This window comes from Nannospalax galili, unplaced genomic scaffold (assembly GCF_000622305.1).
Source record: "Nannospalax galili isolate Female #2095 unplaced genomic scaffold, S.galili_v1.0 scaffold17, whole genome shotgun sequence".
Lineage (NCBI taxonomy): Eukaryota > Metazoa > Chordata > Mammalia > Rodentia > Spalacidae > Nannospalax > Nannospalax galili.
In genome coordinates, this window is record NW_008342276.1 from 8,531,192 (window position 1) to 8,548,233 (window position 17,042).

At 45.0% G+C, this 17,042-nt stretch overlaps 2 protein-coding genes across 7 annotated transcripts in view; one reads left to right on the top strand and one right to left on the bottom strand.

The window, feature by feature from the left end:
- Positions 1-17,042, bottom strand: part of CUNH8orf76 (chromosome unknown C8orf76 homolog) — a 103,252-nt gene that overhangs the window by 30,299 nt on the left and 55,911 nt on the right. The window lies entirely within an intron of this gene.
- The window catches only part of Fam83a (family with sequence similarity 83 member A), a 29,077-nt gene that overhangs the window by 1,924 nt on the left and 10,111 nt on the right, over positions 1-17,042 (top strand). Inside the window, exons 2-3 of one of the 2 annotated variants that reach the window (XM_008838002.3) lie at positions 7,613-7,780; positions 9,773-9,897. In XM_008838002.3, the coding sequence (XP_008836224.1) occupies positions 7,613-7,780; positions 9,773-9,897 (293 nt within the window). The remainder of the gene's footprint in view (positions 1-7,612; positions 7,781-9,772; positions 9,898-17,042) is intronic. The other variant, XM_029565874.1, reaches the window with a different exon arrangement.

A 17,042-nucleotide genomic window follows, 5' to 3' on the forward strand; every position in this document is an offset into this window, starting at 1 on the left:
TCCCGGGGTTGTCGTGCTAAACTGAGGTCCCTTCTGGCTCCAAAAGCCTGTTGCTGAGCATGCTGCTGCTGGTCTCTTGTGTGTCTGCTGGTGTTTTCCAGCGGGTGGGACCAGGGTGCAGGGAATCCTCTGTCACAGCAGCAACTCCAGGGAGAGTGTAACACCCTGGAAAGAAGCCAGGGAAGGCTGTGAAACCCAGCTTCCTGGCCGAGTCCCCCTCTGCCTTGCTCTGCACCTGGAAAGGTATCCCTCTGTGACCAAAGCCCCACTGGTATCCCTTTGAGCAACACAATGTTAAGGATTTAGAACACTTTAAAATCAGATTTCAGCCGGACAGTGTATGCCTTTACTCCCAGCAGTCAGGAGGCAGAGGCAGGCAAATCTCTGTGAGTTCAAGGCCAGCCTGGTCTATATAGTGAGTTCCAGGTCAGCTGGGGTTACAGGGAGACCCTGGCTCAAAAAGACAAAAAAATCAGATTTCACCAAAAAGAATGTTGGGGGCTGGAGAGATGCCTTAGCAGTTTAGAGCACTGTCTGTTCTTGCAGAGGAGCTGGGTTTGATTCCCAGCACCCACATGGCCGCAAACAACCATCTGTAACTCCAGTTCCATGGGATCTGCTACTGTCTTCTGACCTCCTTGGGCATTGCAGGTCACAAGAACACTTACATACATGGGGGCATTACACTCATACACATAAAATAATAATTTAAAAAAGGAATGCATTTTCAGTTCCACTCCACAGAATGAAAGACCTGGCCCCCTGGAGGTTAGTTGTGGCGACCTCTTGGAGTGGGTTCCCTCTGACACAGTCCCAGCAGCTCCCTGTTGACCTGGACTCCCAGGGTTTCACCCATTTTATTGCCAGGCACCTGAAGGCTGATTTTGATACCCCTCTCTCACATACTCAGAACACATATGAACACACGTCTATACACGGTGTGTATGTGCACATACAAGACAAGAAGGCTCAAGGGAGGCCTGCTCCTGTGGAGAGGACAGTGGGGATGGATCCAGCCACAGGCTACCCACAGAAGCAGGTGGTAAAAAGAGGGAGGAAAAGTAGACTTGAACTCCCCTCTCCTGCAGCAGCAGCCCGAGAGGAGGGAGAGACAGGTTGAGGAGCTGCCTGGCCCATCTGCTCTGAAGCACTCCCCACCCCAAAGAAGCAGGATCCACCCTCCTTCCTTTCCTTCAAACTGAATTCCTTCACTCCACCCAGTCCAGGGTGGCAAAGCAGAAGAAAGGTCACCCTGCCTTGGGGAGTTCCCCACCAGCTGCCTGACCCTAGGAGAAAGGATTGGAGGACATTATGACTGGAAGCTTCCAGTGGGGCAATCAATGCTTAGGGCCTGGGAGTGTGGGAGACAGTGACTAAGGGAGGCTTCTGAGAAGAGGTGGCCTCTGAGTTGACTGTCAATGGCTGAGTAAGAGCTCGGAGGCAAGAGAAGGAAGAGAAGAATTCGGGGCCGACAAGCCAACTACCAAGGTCAGGAGAGTCAGCTGGATTCTTGTGTCCTGAGCAACTGGGCTACACTTGTATATTGGGTTCTCAAGTGGGTCCCAAGTCCCTGCGAGTCCCTGAGAACCTTCCAGTGGTTGTAGAAGGCTCTGGCCTTCTAAAGAACTTATTTGTGTGAAGAACTCTTTTTTTCTTTTTCTGAAGTAGACTCTCATGTTGCCTAAGCTGGTCTTGAACTGGATATGCAGCCAAGAATAACCTTGAACTTCTGATCCTATTGCACAGGGATTACAAGTGTGTACCACCACACCCAGTTTATGAAGCACTAGGAATTTAACCCAGGGCTTTGTGCATGCTACGAACACTCTATCAATGGAGCTACATGGCAGTGCCCCCCACCAAAAAGATAATTTCCTACACTGCCATTCATACTGTTCATAGCAGACTGGGGTGAGAGATGGAAGACCCTTCAATCCTTTGGGGGCGGGACGCAGACATCACAGAGGTTACCAAAAGTGTAAAGCAGTGGGGCTGGGGTCTGCTTAGCATATAAGAAGCCTTGGGTTTGCTCCCCAGCTCCACACACACACATACAGACACAGACACAGACACACACACACACATACATACACTGTGAGAAACAAGGCCATGTTGCTTACCACAGTTTTTGAAAATATAGTTATTTCACGAAACCTCTTTTGTGTCAACCTGTAACAAGGTTGATGACTGATTTTTTTTTTTTTTTTCTGGAGTTATGGATGGTTGTTAGCCACTATATGGGTGCTGGGAATTGAACCCGGGTCCTCTACAAGAGCAGCCAGTGCTCTTAACTGTTGAGCCATCTCTCCAGACCCTGGTATGATATTTAAAGCACTAAATGCAGCACAAAATTCTCAGAGCTATCAATGTTTTCTGTGTTTGTTGGTTTTGATTTTGGTTTTAGGGTTTGTTTGGGGGTTTTTTGGTTTTTTTGTTTGTTTGTTTATTCTTTTTGAGACAGGGTCTCCCTTTAACCACAAGCTGGTCTCGATCTCACAGAGACTGATATTGTTAAATAGCAAAACTATTTCAGTTTTTTTTTAGGTTTCGTTTCTCATATAATAGGTTGTATTAACTACTTTTCTGCTGTGATAAAATGCCATGACCAAGCATGACCAAGGCAATTTGTAGAAGGAGGAGTTGATTGGGCTTATGGTTCCAGAGGGATAAGAGTCCAGCATGGAGGGAAGGTGTGGTCAGGAGGCAGCTGGAGCAGAAAGCTGTGCACTTGCATCTTCAAGCAGGCACAGGAAGCAGAGAGAGAAACTGGAAGTCCCCAGTGATGTGCTTCCTCCAGCATGGCCACACCTCCTAAAGGGTCCATGGCCCTTCCCAAACAGTGCCACCAACTGGTTAAGTATTCAAATACTTGGAGCATTAGGGGGACATTCTCATTCAAACCATCACATAGGTATAACACATAAAGCTTCTTTTTAGCTGATTGCTAATTTTTAAGAGTTCAAGAAGATACCTTGAGATCAAAAATATCTAGAAAGTTTATTAGGTAAGTTCAGGGCCAGTAGGGAAACAGGCAGAGACAAAGCAAGGTTGTATTCCTGGCAGGAAAAAGGAACTGAAATTCTGTCTTTACTTTTACTCTAGAATATTTTTTCTTTGTCCTCCATCTGGTTATTTCTGATGTACACAGACAGACAGACTGACAAAAAGTCAGTCAGAGTCCTTGCAGGTATGGAACAGAATGATGGTCACATGGACTCCAGGTTGGGGTCTGGGTAGTTCTGACCGTGTCCTCGCCCTGCAGCTGTGGAAACTATCTAGACCCCTGGCTCCTCCCCAGGAGGCTGGGGAATGTTGTTGAGGAAGTCATGTATGGCTGATAGTAGGTGCTCAGTGAACCCTTGCTGTTGTTACTCATCTGTCAAGAGGGGGTGCTCAGTGCCTATCTGCATCACCCTGTTGACCGAGCCAGGATATGGCCCCCCAAAGCACAGCTGCAGATGTGGGTGCAGCCCTATCTAACTACCCTCCCCTCCGTGTCTTAGGAACTGAAGATTTCTGGAGCCAGCCTGCCAGGCCTTGCTTCCAAACCACATTCTTTCTGCAGCAAGGTGTTATGCCAAGGATTTCTCTTCTCTTTCTCCACCAGTCTCACAGATTTCTACTAATCCATCTGGTTGGTCCTAACCAGAACAGTTTGCCTGACTTGGTTCCTTTCATTTATGCCCATAGAAGAACAGGCAGGAATTTTAACCCTCTTCCATAACCTGGATTAAAATAACATTTTTGCACGAGGCTTTTCTAACATTATCTACACCAACCTGTCAACTGCACACATAAAATAGTAGCCATACTTTAACCTCATTTTATCCATTCTTCTCATGGTACATTGCTATTTTCTTCATTAACAGGCTTGTGGTTAGACCCACTTTGTGTGATAATTAATGTTCCTTATTGAACAGTGTTCCCTAGGTAAGGAACTGAGGTCCTGAGACAAGTCCCTTGCCCAGACTTACTCTGCTAGTTGCCAGCATCTCCAGGGATGGAGTCAAAGTTTCTGACTCCTCACAGATTTCTGTTTCTCTGGATCCTTTGGGAGACCCTCTATTAGTTTCTAGAGCCACTGAACCAAATCGCCACACATTTGATGACACACAACAACAGGAATTCATTCTCTCGCAGTTCTGGGAGCCGAAAGGATGAACTTGAGATTCTCTCTGGACCACACTCTCTGCAAGGCTCCAGGCTAGGATTCTCACCAACCTCTCAGCCTGCAGGGGCTCCAGGCCTCTTGGCTGCCCAACTCCAAGTTCTGCCTCTGTCTTCATGTGGCCTCCTCCTCTTCTTGCATCTCCCCTCTGCTATCTTCTATGTAGCCCAGGCTGTCCCAGAACCTATGATTCTCCTTCCCCAGCTCAGATTCCAGTCATGGGCCATCAAACTCGACTTCTTTTGTTAATCTCTTGTCGTTGGATTCAGGGCCCACTGAGTAATCCAGGAAGAACTCACCTTGAGATTATTCACTTAATTCCTTCTGAAAAGACCCTTTTCCCAAATGTGATCTTCTTCACAGGTTCCAACTGTGACCATATATTTTGGAAGGACCTGTGCAGTCTGAGAGTTTGGGAGCCAGGAATGGAGGGTCACAAGGAGCTGGGAAGTTAGAGAATATCCACAGAGCCACTGCCTTTATGTTCTCTAGGCAAGGGTAACAAACCACTGGGCAGATGGACACTGGGCAACCGGGCAAGAGCACATGTGCCCTTGGTCTCAAGAACTTTAAAAAAATATTTTATTTATTTTTGGGGGGGATTTTTTTAGGGGGCGCCTCTAGCTCCAGGCATGCTCGCCCAGCGCCGTGTCCCCTCAGCACTGGCTGACACACACACCCCAAGCCTGGCTTGGAATTTTATTTTTAAAAATTATTTAATTATTATTTTTATTTTATGTGCATGAGTGTATTGCCTGCATGTATGTAAGTGCATCCGAGTCATGCAACGCCTACAGAAGTCAGAAGAAGGTGGAACTGGAATTACAGACAGTTGTTAGCTGCTGTGTGGGTTCTGGGAACCAAACCTGGGTCCTCTGCAAGAGTACTCATGCTCTTAACCACTGAGCCATCTTTCTAGGCCCCTCAGGAACTTTTTATAGGAAGTCACACAAAGGTTGCTTCTTGCAAAAACTAGTTATAGAACAGATTATATCACTGTTTACTTTTGGGGTCCCAGGACATCTGACGTTAGTCATTTTGTTCTGACTTACAGCCCTCTGGGTGTCTAGTGTTAGCCATCCTGGCTCAGGATGGAAATTCTTATCAGAGTTATGCTACTTCAAACTCACAGAGATCTGCCTACTTCTGCCTCCCAAGTGCTGGGATCAAAGGCGTGCGTGCGTGCGTGCGTGCGTGCATGCGCTAGAAGTCCGGGCTACAGCTATGTTGTCTAAACATAAACAAGCTCTCACTGCCTTGATCCACTTCAGTACCACAGTTCAACCTTCTACACCCTCTAAGGTGACACCTCCCATGTAGAGGGCTGAGGAAGAGTGATTCAAGCCTGTCACTGGCCTCTAATACAGCTGGTAGTCAATCCCAACAGGAAACAAACAAGATAAACCCAGACTTTGTACACCTACCTTTGCAAGCATCCCTAAATCAAGACGCTTTGGTAGGTACACACCTGCCCCCTCACCAGCACTGTCTGAGGGGAACAACTGAATGATCGTGGAGAGAGAGTGTAACCTTTTCTGTCTATACCTTGAAAGAGGAGGTGATTTCAGGGAAAAAAAAAAAGAAGTCTTTGGCCATCTTTGGTCCCATAAATTTAAATATTTACAGACTTTTTATTGTGTCACAATAGGCCATGGTTCTAATGGATCATGGGCCTCACTGCTCATGAGCAAGTTCTCAACAGTCTCCATCCTTGCTCAGATACCCACATCAACTAAGCAGCTCCACACAATTCCCAGTCACCTCCTTGGCCTACCAATGTAGTGGCTTCATCCTTTGCTGCCTCCCAGATGTTCGTGGAAAAAAAGGAAGGAAGGAAGGAAGGAAGGAAGGAAAAAGAAAGAAGAAAGAAAAATTGTCACAGGGTATAGTGACATTTGCCTGTAATCCCAGCACTTGGAGGCTGAAGTGGAAAGATTGCAAGTCAAGGCTAGCCTGGGCTGCATAGTGAGACTCTATCTCAAAAACAAAAGGAAACAAAACACAATTACGCAATACATAAATATACATGTAGTCATTCTTGGAAAGATGAAACCCTAGTATCATGTCTGTGTTAGTTACTTTTCTCATTGCAGCGACAAAATACCTGATAGAAGCAAGTCCCAAAAGTTCTACAACCTCCCAAAACAGGACCACTGTCTGGGGACTGAGTGTTTAAACATATGAGCCCACTGAGGACATTGCACGTTCAAACAGCTGCATCTAATGTCCAAGAAGAAACTCTCCACCCCAGCCCATCTTGATGAGTAGTCTGGGTTTATCTACTTGCTGTCACAATGGATAATGACTATTTTGTGTTATTTTATTAAGTTCATTGTTAACACACATTTTTTAGCACTTATTATTCATCAGGTTTGACTCCAAACCACAAACATACCACTATATCTTACAGTATTTTTTATATATTTTATTATTTTTATTTTATGAGGGTATTGCCTGCATATGTGTAAGTGCACCCATGTCCTACATTGCCCAAGGAGGTCAGAAGAGGATGTCAGATCCCCTGGAACTGGAGTTACAGATGATTGTTAGATGCCATGTGAGTGCTGGGAATCAAACCCAGGTCCTCTGCAAGAGCAGTCAGTGCTCATAACTGCTGAGCCATCTTTCCAGTCCCATCTTACAGCTTTTACACAATCATTACAATCATCATGTCATTACAATCATCATGTCGATGAACCACAACATAAGTATTAGGAAGGGCTTTTGATTGAATGACAGGAAATAAATCCAAACTACAGAAGATTCCTTGACACCAACATTGGAAAAGTGAAGGGCAGCAGAGCACAGAGGTGCACACCTTCAATCCCAGCACTCAGAGTAGGGTGTGAGGTGAGACAGGAGAGGATCAGGAATTCCAGGAGATGTCGGCAAAGTCAAGTGTAGGATTGCCCTCATGTGCAACTACAGCCAGGTGTTCAGATGCTGCTGCTGAGGACACATGTGCTGCCTTCTCCAGGGCTGGCTTGCCAAGCTTGCTTCCCAAGGGATAGCACGCTCAGTTCTAGTACCTGTAGCCTGTCAATCACTAGATAAGCAGATGGGAAAACTGCACCTCCTTTTCTCAGGAGTCCCAGCAAAATTCTTGGACCAGTTCTCATTAGAATGTAGATCATGTGACCACCACTGGACCAATCACTGCAGCCAGCAGTGACCAATTCTTGCAACCAGCAGGGGACCAAGTACTCTCATTGCTCTGGCCTCGGGCTTGTGCTGTCCCTATGACCAGTCAGTGAGTGCCAGTAGACAGGCCCCAGACCTCCACTCCAACTCTTCCATCCCTTCTTCTAACCCTGCTCAGGCAGACCCTCCCTTATTCCTTTCCCCTCTGGTGCTCTAAGGCCCACTGGGACTTAGGAGGTTTGACTGAGACCTGCTAGTGCCAGCCCTGACTTCTCTGTAATGGAGCCTTCTGCTCTGGCCCAGGTCCTGGCCATCCTGATGGATGTGTTCACAGATGTAGAGATCTTCTGTGACATTCTAGAAGCAGCCAACAAGCGTGGGGTATTCGTCTGTGTGCTCCTGGACCAGGGAGGTGTAAAGCTGTTCCAAGAGATGTGTGACAAAGTCCAGATCTCTGATGTTCATCTCAAGGTAAGGGCCCAGTGAATACCCCAAGGCTACCGGGCTAGGAAAAGTTCCTAGGTTACCAGCCTCCATCTCAGTGTCACAACATGATGAAGGTCAACCAGCCCTTCTCCATCTAATAGTTATACCACAAAGAATATGTGGCTTACAGAGAAAGAGAAGACAGGAGTATTCTGAAGGATGTTGTTAGGATCTGACCCAGAAGAGATTTCCATCATTTCCACCTATAGCCCATTGACCTTGATGGAAGGCACAGGGCTTAGAGAGTGTCAGGACACTATGAATATCTGCTTAGGATCCCTGCCACAGTCTTTTCCTCCTCTCGGCTCTGGGAGCCCATTTGATGCACCTTACAGTACAGGGCAACCTCAGAACCTATAATACATGTTTTGAATGCTGACTTCCAACAGGAAGTTGATGCTCTTGAATTTAGCCAGATCCCCTTCCTACACACACACACACACACACACACACACACACACACACACGAGAGAGAGAGAGAGAGAGAGAGAGAGAGAGAGAGAGAGAGAGAGAAAAGAAACCCAGAAATAATTAATTAGCCACATACACATTGAGTGCAGTCGCTTCACAGTCGAAAGGAAAACCACCCAAGCTTCATGCATAGGCCTAGCTGACACATGATCCTCCGGGTTCCTTGGACAACTCCCCCACAGCTCAGACACAGCTCAGACACAGATCAGTCTCTGGGGCACCTTCTCCACACTGATTGGGAGGCAGCTGAGTTCAGCTCTTTCCTGAAGTCATGGGCCACAGCACCACTAATGCAGGGTCTGCCTGACATTCCCTGGGTCGCTCCTCCTCAGAAAGAAGTTATTAGAACAGATCAAGAGAGTCAGTGCAGGCCTTGCTTTCTTGGCCCACACCTGACAGTCATCTCACCACAGAGCAACGGATGTGTCCTCCTCTTGCTCCGAGAAGCTGGAAGGAGCTTCTGGAAGCCCTAGGAGTGCTCTTCTCAGAGCCTGGTGGCTGTGGACAGGCACTGGTGGAGTCCTGGCAGCATTCCACATCCATTGACTATAAGCCTAAGGCAGATCCCCACACTTCACCTGCTTTTCATTTCTCCATAGAACCCATCTGAGGCCTGGGCACCTGCCACAGAGACAAGGTATAATAAGAGCCAGGATTTGAGTTGTAGACGTACCTGTTCTTAGAATGACCCAGAGTCCATTAGGGCCTTCGAAAAACTAACCCTTCTTGCTATTCTGGGCCAGCCCTCTGGCCAACTCAGGGTAAGGGGCTCATGTCACTAAGACCACTTAAAGGCAAGGCTGGGCTTGCTCCTATGTAATGGGCAGAGACCTTTTATGGTCCATGGAGGCTTAGACTAGGGGCTCCTTTGGCATCAAGCCCTTCTCATATGTTTTCATGTGCTGCCCTATTTTCATTTGAATTCTACTCTTTTTTTTTTGTTATTGCCAGCAAACACTGAAATAATGAAAAACTCAGAAAAGTCAGCCAACAGAGAGAGAGAGAGAGAGAGAGAGAGAGAGAGAGAGACAAACGACACATAATCTCACCAAGCTTCGATAAAATCTTGGTCAACATCTTTCCAAGTTCCTATGCAAATTCTCTTGGTATGTTTGGGTATGTTTGGGCTGTAAGAGAATGTCATAGACTGGCTGGCTTACGAACAACAGAAATTTATTTCTCATAGCTCTTGAGACAGTTTAGTCCAAGATAAAAGTGTCTACAAATTCAGTGTTTGGTAGGCTCAGTGCCTTGTTCAATGGCTGTTTCACTGTCTTCAGAGGGCAGACAGAACAAGCGAACTATCAGATCTGTTACATAAGAGCACTAATCCCTTTATGAAGGCTTCACCCTCATAAGCCAATTACTTTCTAAAGGCCCAGCGCCCTAGAACCATCACATTGGAGATTAGGTTTCAACATAGAATTGAGGGGAACATGCTCAGTATAGCCCAAATGTTTATCTATAAACACAGAATTAGTAACACCTTGATTTTGCTTCCAACAGAACATTTCCATCCGGAGTGTGGAAGGAGAGGTATACTGTGCCAAATCAGGCAGGAAATTTGCTGGCCAAATCCAGGAGAAGTTCATCATCTCAGATTGGAGATTTGTCTTGTCTGGATCATATAGGTGAGCAGTGGCTTCATCTGCTGTGGAGGCTTCATGGAAGTTTTGGGCAGGATGAAGTGTCAGTTGGATCCTACCAATACTGGGGCCCTAACAACTCACAGGATATCCCCTGTCCAAAGCTAGAGCTCATCACATAGATGAAGCAAAAAGCAGAAAAATCAATGGTCCCTTCCTGAGAAGACTTCAGGGTGGAAAGGCTTTCCCAGTGCCTCAGTTTCCCCAGGTATTGCAACAGAACATAGAATTTTCTTTTTCCTCTCTCAGATCTCTTTGGAATGATTAAAAAGCAGTGGACTTGTTTTGTGGTGTGTGTGTGTGTGCATTTTACTTTTAGGTCTTTGTTTTGCATGAATATGTGTTTGTGCAAATGTGGCGGGGGGAGTTATGGGTAGAGGTCAGAGATTGACGTCAGATGTCTTTTTCAATTATTCCCTGCCTTGTCTGAGACAAGGTCTGAACCTGAGCTCTCCAACTGGCTAGATCGGCTGGCCAGCGAGCCTCAGGGATCTAGATGCTGGTCTCCACCTGTCAAAAATGGGTCTGGGGTTTCAGGACAATGACCACACAACCCAAATTGCTTGGGCAAAGCAGAAAGTTTTTTACTTCTTCAGAAGGGTGCTTTAACAGTGATTCAAGCAGGCAGGTACACCAGGAGGGGGTTCCACTGGGTTTTTATTCCTATATCAGAGGGGTCCTGTTCCTCACTCTGGGTAATCAGAGCTCTGCCTCATATCCTCACATTCTTACAGGATCTACAAACTTAAAATAAAAAGCTGTGCAATTGATAAGCAAAGTGTGATTTTTTTTTTTTGGTCTTTTTGAAGCAGGGTCTCCCTGTAGCTCCAGCTGTCCTGGAACTCACTATGTAGACCAGACTGGCCTTGAACTCACAGAGATCCATTTGCCTCTGCCTCCCAAGTGCTGGGACTACAGGCGTGCGCCACCACACCTGGCGCAAAGTGTGATTTTTAAAGACTTTATTTATTTATTTTTATTTTATGTGTATGAATGTTATGCCTGCATGTGTATAAGGGCACCTGTGTCATGCAGTGCCCTCGGAGGACAGAAGAGGGCATTGGATCCCCTGGAACTGGAGTACGGACAGTTGTTAGCTGCCAGTGGGTACTTGAATTCGAACCCAGGTCCTCTGCAAGAACTGTCAGGACTCTTAACTGCTGGATCATCTCTCCAGCCTGCAAAGTGTAATTTTTGAAAACAGGATGCAGTCTTGGGCATATACTTTGATCTCAGACAAATGTTAGGTAATGAGTCTGCCCCCCCTTCATCCCAAGCTCAGGGTTTCTAGAGCTGACATGTACCTACAGGAAAGAGAAAACCCCAGACAAAGGATGCAGATTGCAACTGACTATGAAACCTCTGTGGAACACTTTGAAGACCAGAATTCCTTTGTTTCATTTAACCCTCTGATAGAAAAAGCAGTATATTCAATTTACTGTTCCCATCCTCCTTCCCAAGCTAGGGTTGCAGACACACATGACCACACCTGGCCTTTTTACATGGGTGCTGGGGCTCTGCAATCAAGTCAGGTCCTCATGTTTGCACAACAAGCTGTTTACTAACTGAGATATTGCCCAGCCTCTATATTTTTTATTAATATTTTTAAAAATATTTTATTTATTATTTTTATTTTATGTGTATAAGTGCATGTGTGTAAATGCACCTGTGTCGCACAACGCCCATGGAGGTCAGAAGAAGGTACCAGATCCAATGGAGCTGAAGTTACAGATGGTTGTTAGCCGCCATGTGGGTGCTGGGATTTGAACCTGGGTCCTCTACAAAAGCAGTCAGTGCTCTTAACCACCGAGCCATCTCTTCAGCACCCATTTTTATTATTTTAATGCAACAATTTTATTGATTTATTCATCAACACATAATTCACCTATTTATATATGCAGTTAATTCTCCTTAGCTTATTTATAGTGTTCCTCAACATCACTACAATCCATTATCATCATAGGAAACCCCATTGGTGGTGGTCAATCCCCACGTGCCCCAGCACAATTAATAACTGGTTCATTAGGCAACCACTAATCTACTTTCTGTTTCAATAGTCTGAACAGCCTAGTCCAGCCTAGTCTGGACATTTTTGCTTTTTGTTTTTTTACATTTAAAATATTTTATTTATTATTTTTATATTATGTGTATGAATGTATTGCTTGTATGTGTGCAAGTGCACCTGTGTCATTCAATGCCTGCAGAGGTTAGAAGAGGGCATCAGATCCCCTAGAACTGGAGTTACAGATGGTTGTTAGCTGCCCTGTGGGTGCTAGGAATTTAATCCAGGTCCTTTGAAAGAATAACCAGTACTCTTAACTGCTGAGTTATCTCTCCAGTCCTAGTTTGGACATTCTGAATGAGCAGAATCATATATGGTTTCCTGTGGTTTGATGTGACTGGCTTCTTTCACTCAGCATAGTGTTTTAAAGCACTGCTGTACGGGTACCGCATTTTATTCTATTTATCTTACATTTATCTCAGCAGTTTGTCTTGTTTTCATTCTTCAACCTTTGTGAATAATACAGGTAAGAACACTCAGTTACAACACTTGTGTGGACTTATGTTGTTAATCCTCTTGTATGGATTCCTAGTGCTAGAATAGCTGGGTATACTAATTCTGTTTCTCTTTTTTTATGAACTGATGGAATTTTATTCCAAAGTGGTTATCTCATTTTTGCTTCTACCAGAAATGTCTGATGGTTCCAGTTTTTCTGGTCTTGGGCAACACTTGTCATTGGTCAACCCTTTTGTTCCATCCATCTGGGTTTGTGCCATGACATCATTTGTGAGTCTGGCTTGCATTTCCTTGAGGACTGAGGTTGTTGGGGGTCTTGTGCTTATTGGTCCTTTGCATATCTTCTTTGGAGAAATGTCTATTTAGGCTCCATTTATTTTTTCAAAATATTTTATTACTTTTATTTTATGTGTGAGTGTGTTGCCTGTATGTATGCGAGTGCACCTGTGTCGTGCAATGCCTTGGAGGTCAGAAGAGGGCTTCAGGTTCCCTGGAACTGGAGTTAAGGATGGTTCATAGCTGCCATGTGGGTGCTGGGAATCGAACCCAGGTCCTCTGCAAGAGCAGTCAGTGCTCTTAACCCCTGAGCCATCTCTCCAGCCCCTCAGGTTCCATTTATTTTTAAACAGTCAAGACAAGACTGCACCAGATTAAGATTCCTTAATCCAGTGGTGCTGCAGAGTCAGAGATGCCTTTATGCTGCAGCAAAGGCTCTATCTAGCTGAGGACCAATAGGAAAGAGAAAAGGCAGGAGAAACTACACCCATGGAAAAATGGACTTTCTAACTTTCTTTAGTTTATTAATGCCTTTTATCATAAATCAAACTTTTTTTTTTTTTTTGGTCTTTTTGAGACAGAGTCTCCCTGTAGCCCCAGCTGTCCTGGAACTCACTATGTAGACCAGGCTGGCCTTGAACTCACAGAGATCCACCTGCCTCTGCCTCCGGAGTGCTGGGATTAAAGGCATGTGCCACCACTCCCAGCCCATAAATCAAACTTTTTATAAAAATTAATTTTATGTGTAAGAGTGTATTGCCTGCATATGTGTAAATGCCCCCATGCTGTGCAATGCCAGTGGAGGTTAGAAGAGGGCTTCAGATTCTCCTGGAACAGGAGTTACAGACAGTTGTTAGTCGCCATGTGGGTGCTGGGAATTGAACTCGGGTCCTCTGCAAGAGCAGCCAGTGCTCTTAACCACTGAGCCATCTCTCCAAACCCCATAAATCAACCTTTTTATGATATTATCATTGCCACCTCTAGTTTTCTGTTAGCTAATATTTGCATAGTGTCTCAGTCTACTTGAGTAGCTATAACAAAAATACCATAAGCTGGGTAGTTTATAAAGAACAGAAATTTATAGTTGATAGTTCTGAAGGCTAAGAAGTCCAAGGTCAAGGCTGTAGCTAACTTGGTGCCAAACAAGGGCCTATTTCTTAGTTCACAGACCACTTCCTGGTTCACAGACCACTGTCTTTTGTAAGCAGCCCTTGCCACCCATCACATAGGAAAAACAAAACAAAAACCCAGGAACTGACTATTTATGCTTTCTTCAGAGAGAAGGAAGTGGATTCCTGAGAAGACAGTGAATTACTACCAGGAAGACTGTCTTCCACCTAGTCATCACACAGCAGAATACAGGGAAGGGAAACAAAGGCAGTCAATCATTCCAAAGTTTAGCTTTGCCCACTGTGCAGGTGGTTGGCCTCATCCTGAGAGTCTGCTGTCCTTCACTATCTTCTCTGTCTAGTGGGAGGGAGGGCTCCTATACACCACGGGCACAGAGTCTTGTATTTTCTAGGGGGTCTACTATTTGAATGACATCTAGTTGGAAGGTTAATTTGGAACCAAAAAAATCTATTAGCCGTGTGTATGTGCTGAGCTGCATGCAGATTCCTTCTTGTAGAATGAAGTACAGATGTGCTCTTTCTATGTATACTATGAAATGGCCCTATCATTTTCACTAAGGCTTTGTTCATCCCCATGGCAATAAGAGTTGAGGGTGCTCTCTGTAGTCTCTTATGAGGGCACTGGATTACTCTGTGACATCATAACTGACAGAAGCAGCTTAGGGAGGAAGGATTTGGTTTGGCTCACAGTTTAGGGGGATACAGTTCATCATGGTAGGGCAGGCATGGTGGCTAGAGCTCCATGTGTGGCAGCAGGAACCTGCATTGCAGCTTGTTACATCCTGGTAGATATATTAGTTACATTTCTTGTTGCAGTGACTAAACACCTGACAGAAGTTTAAAGGAGGAAGGGTTTATTTTGTCTCACAGTCTGAGGATGCAGTCCATCCTGGTGGGGAAAGCATGGAAACAGGACCTTGAGGAGGTGGGTCACAATGCATCCATATCAGGAAGCTAGAGAGAGAGATGAATGCTCATGCTCAGCTTGCTTTCTCCTTTTCTATAATCCAGGACTCCAGCCCAAGGAATGGTACCACCCACAATTAAGGTGGATCTTCCCACCTCAAGTAACCTAATTTAGATAAACCTCACTGGCACGCTCAGAGGCTTGTCTTCCGTGTGATTCTAGATCCTATCAAGTTGACACCAATATTAACCATTGCAATAGATTAGGAAGGAGAGAGAACATTCAGGTTAGAAGCAGGGCTGGGCTATCACCCTCAGTGTCAGTCCCCCCCACCCCAGCAACCCCCCTCCTCCAATGAGGTCCCACTTCCTCAAGGTTACATAAGCTCCCAAAACAATACCACCAGCAAGGGACCAAGTGTTCAAATGGATGAGCCCATGGGAGACATTCTGTATTCAAACCATGACAGACACCTGATCTCATTCATGAGGGTTCCACCCTCATGACCTAATCACCTCCCAAAGGCTCCACTCCTTAATATAATCTCATTATGGATTAGAGTTTTTAACATATGAATTTGGGAGGGACATAAACACCAAGTCATAGCACAAAACATCCTTTTTCTAGATTATTTGTATTAGTCAGCTTTGCTTTACTACAAAAAAACTCCCTGAAGCAACTAAGTTTATAAAGTGAAAAATTTTATTTAGCTATAGTTTTGGAAGTTTAGTCCAAGATCAGGCACCCCAGTAGTTTGGCCTCTGGTGAAGGTGGCACATTATGACAGGAGTGTGAGCAGAAGCAAAAGATCCTGCCAAGAACCAGAGCAGAGAAAGAGGAAAGGCAGGGTGCCTCAACGCCTTCTAAGGGCATACCCTCCACATACCTAAGGTCTTCTCATTAGGCCCCTCCCAAGGCTTGATCACCTCCTATACTGTCAATCTGGGGGCCAAAGCCTTAACACATAGAACTTTGGGGGACACTGTCATAGCACCATCACCTCGAAACTTTCTGTGTTATTTTGACAGTTGACCCCGATGTAAGAAGTGATATTATATTATTACATTAAAATTCACATATCATAAAATTAATCATTTCAAAATGTTCGATTCAATGACAGTACAGTCATAGTATGCAATCATCACCACCATTTGGTTTTGAAATATTTTCACCATCCTCAAAGGAAACCCCATATCCTTTAAAAAGGCTCTCTCCATTTCCCCCTTTTCCCAACACCCACCTATCTGTAGTCTCTATGTGGTACTTTTTGTTGGTTTCTTTTACTTAACATAATGATTTTAGCTCCATACCAAATGTAGCATGTATAAGTATTTTATTTTCCCTTTTATTGCTTAACAATGTTCCATTGTACGGATCATACTATAGTTTGTTTGGCATTTGTAGGCATTTTGAATGTCTCCAGTCAGGGGCAAAGTAAGGTCTGGAAGTCCCAATCTCAAGTGCTTCTCTTCTGGAACTGGGGCTTTAACTCAGTGGAGAGAGAGCAGGAGATTGAGCCAAAGGCTGGAAGAACTGACTGAAACTTGAGAAATAAGTCACAGAGCATGCACCCCAGAGCTCAATTCCTCAAGCAGTCCCCAAACAGGATCTACTTTGAAATGGTCTGTTTCATAAATCCAAGTTTAGATGTGTTAAAATATGTTTCTTAGCCCGGCATGGTGGTGTACGCCTGTAATCCCAGCACTTGGGAGGCAGAGGCAGGAGGATCTCTGTGAGTTCAAGGCCAGCCTGGTCTACATAGTGAGTTCCAGGACAGCTGGGGCTACAGGGAGACCCTGGTTCAAAAAGACAAAAAAAAGTTTTCTTAGGGTCTGGAGAGATGGCTCAGCAGTTAAGAGCACTAACTGCTCTTGCAGTGAACCTGGGTTTGATTCCCAGCACCCACATGGCGACTACAAACCATCCTTAACTCCAGTTCCAGGGGAATCTGAAGCTCTCTTCTGACCTCCACAGCATTGCACAACATGGGTGCACTCACATACATGCAGGCAATACACTCATATACATAATAAAAACAAAAAAGTTTTCTTACCCAGAAATGCTTATTTACAAGTCTCCAAAGCTAATGATTGAGCTCTTCTTGTGGGCAATTTCATACCTTCCAGAACCCATCAGCTTCCTTCCACATGACCATGAAGTACTTATATAACAGTACAAGAAGGATCCTGAAGAAAATGAAGTGTAAAGCATTAAATTTCCCCAGCAGATCCCATGCTGGGAAGCTGAACTCTGGTATCTCATCCCCCAAGAAGTGCTGATAACTCATTTCACAGATGAA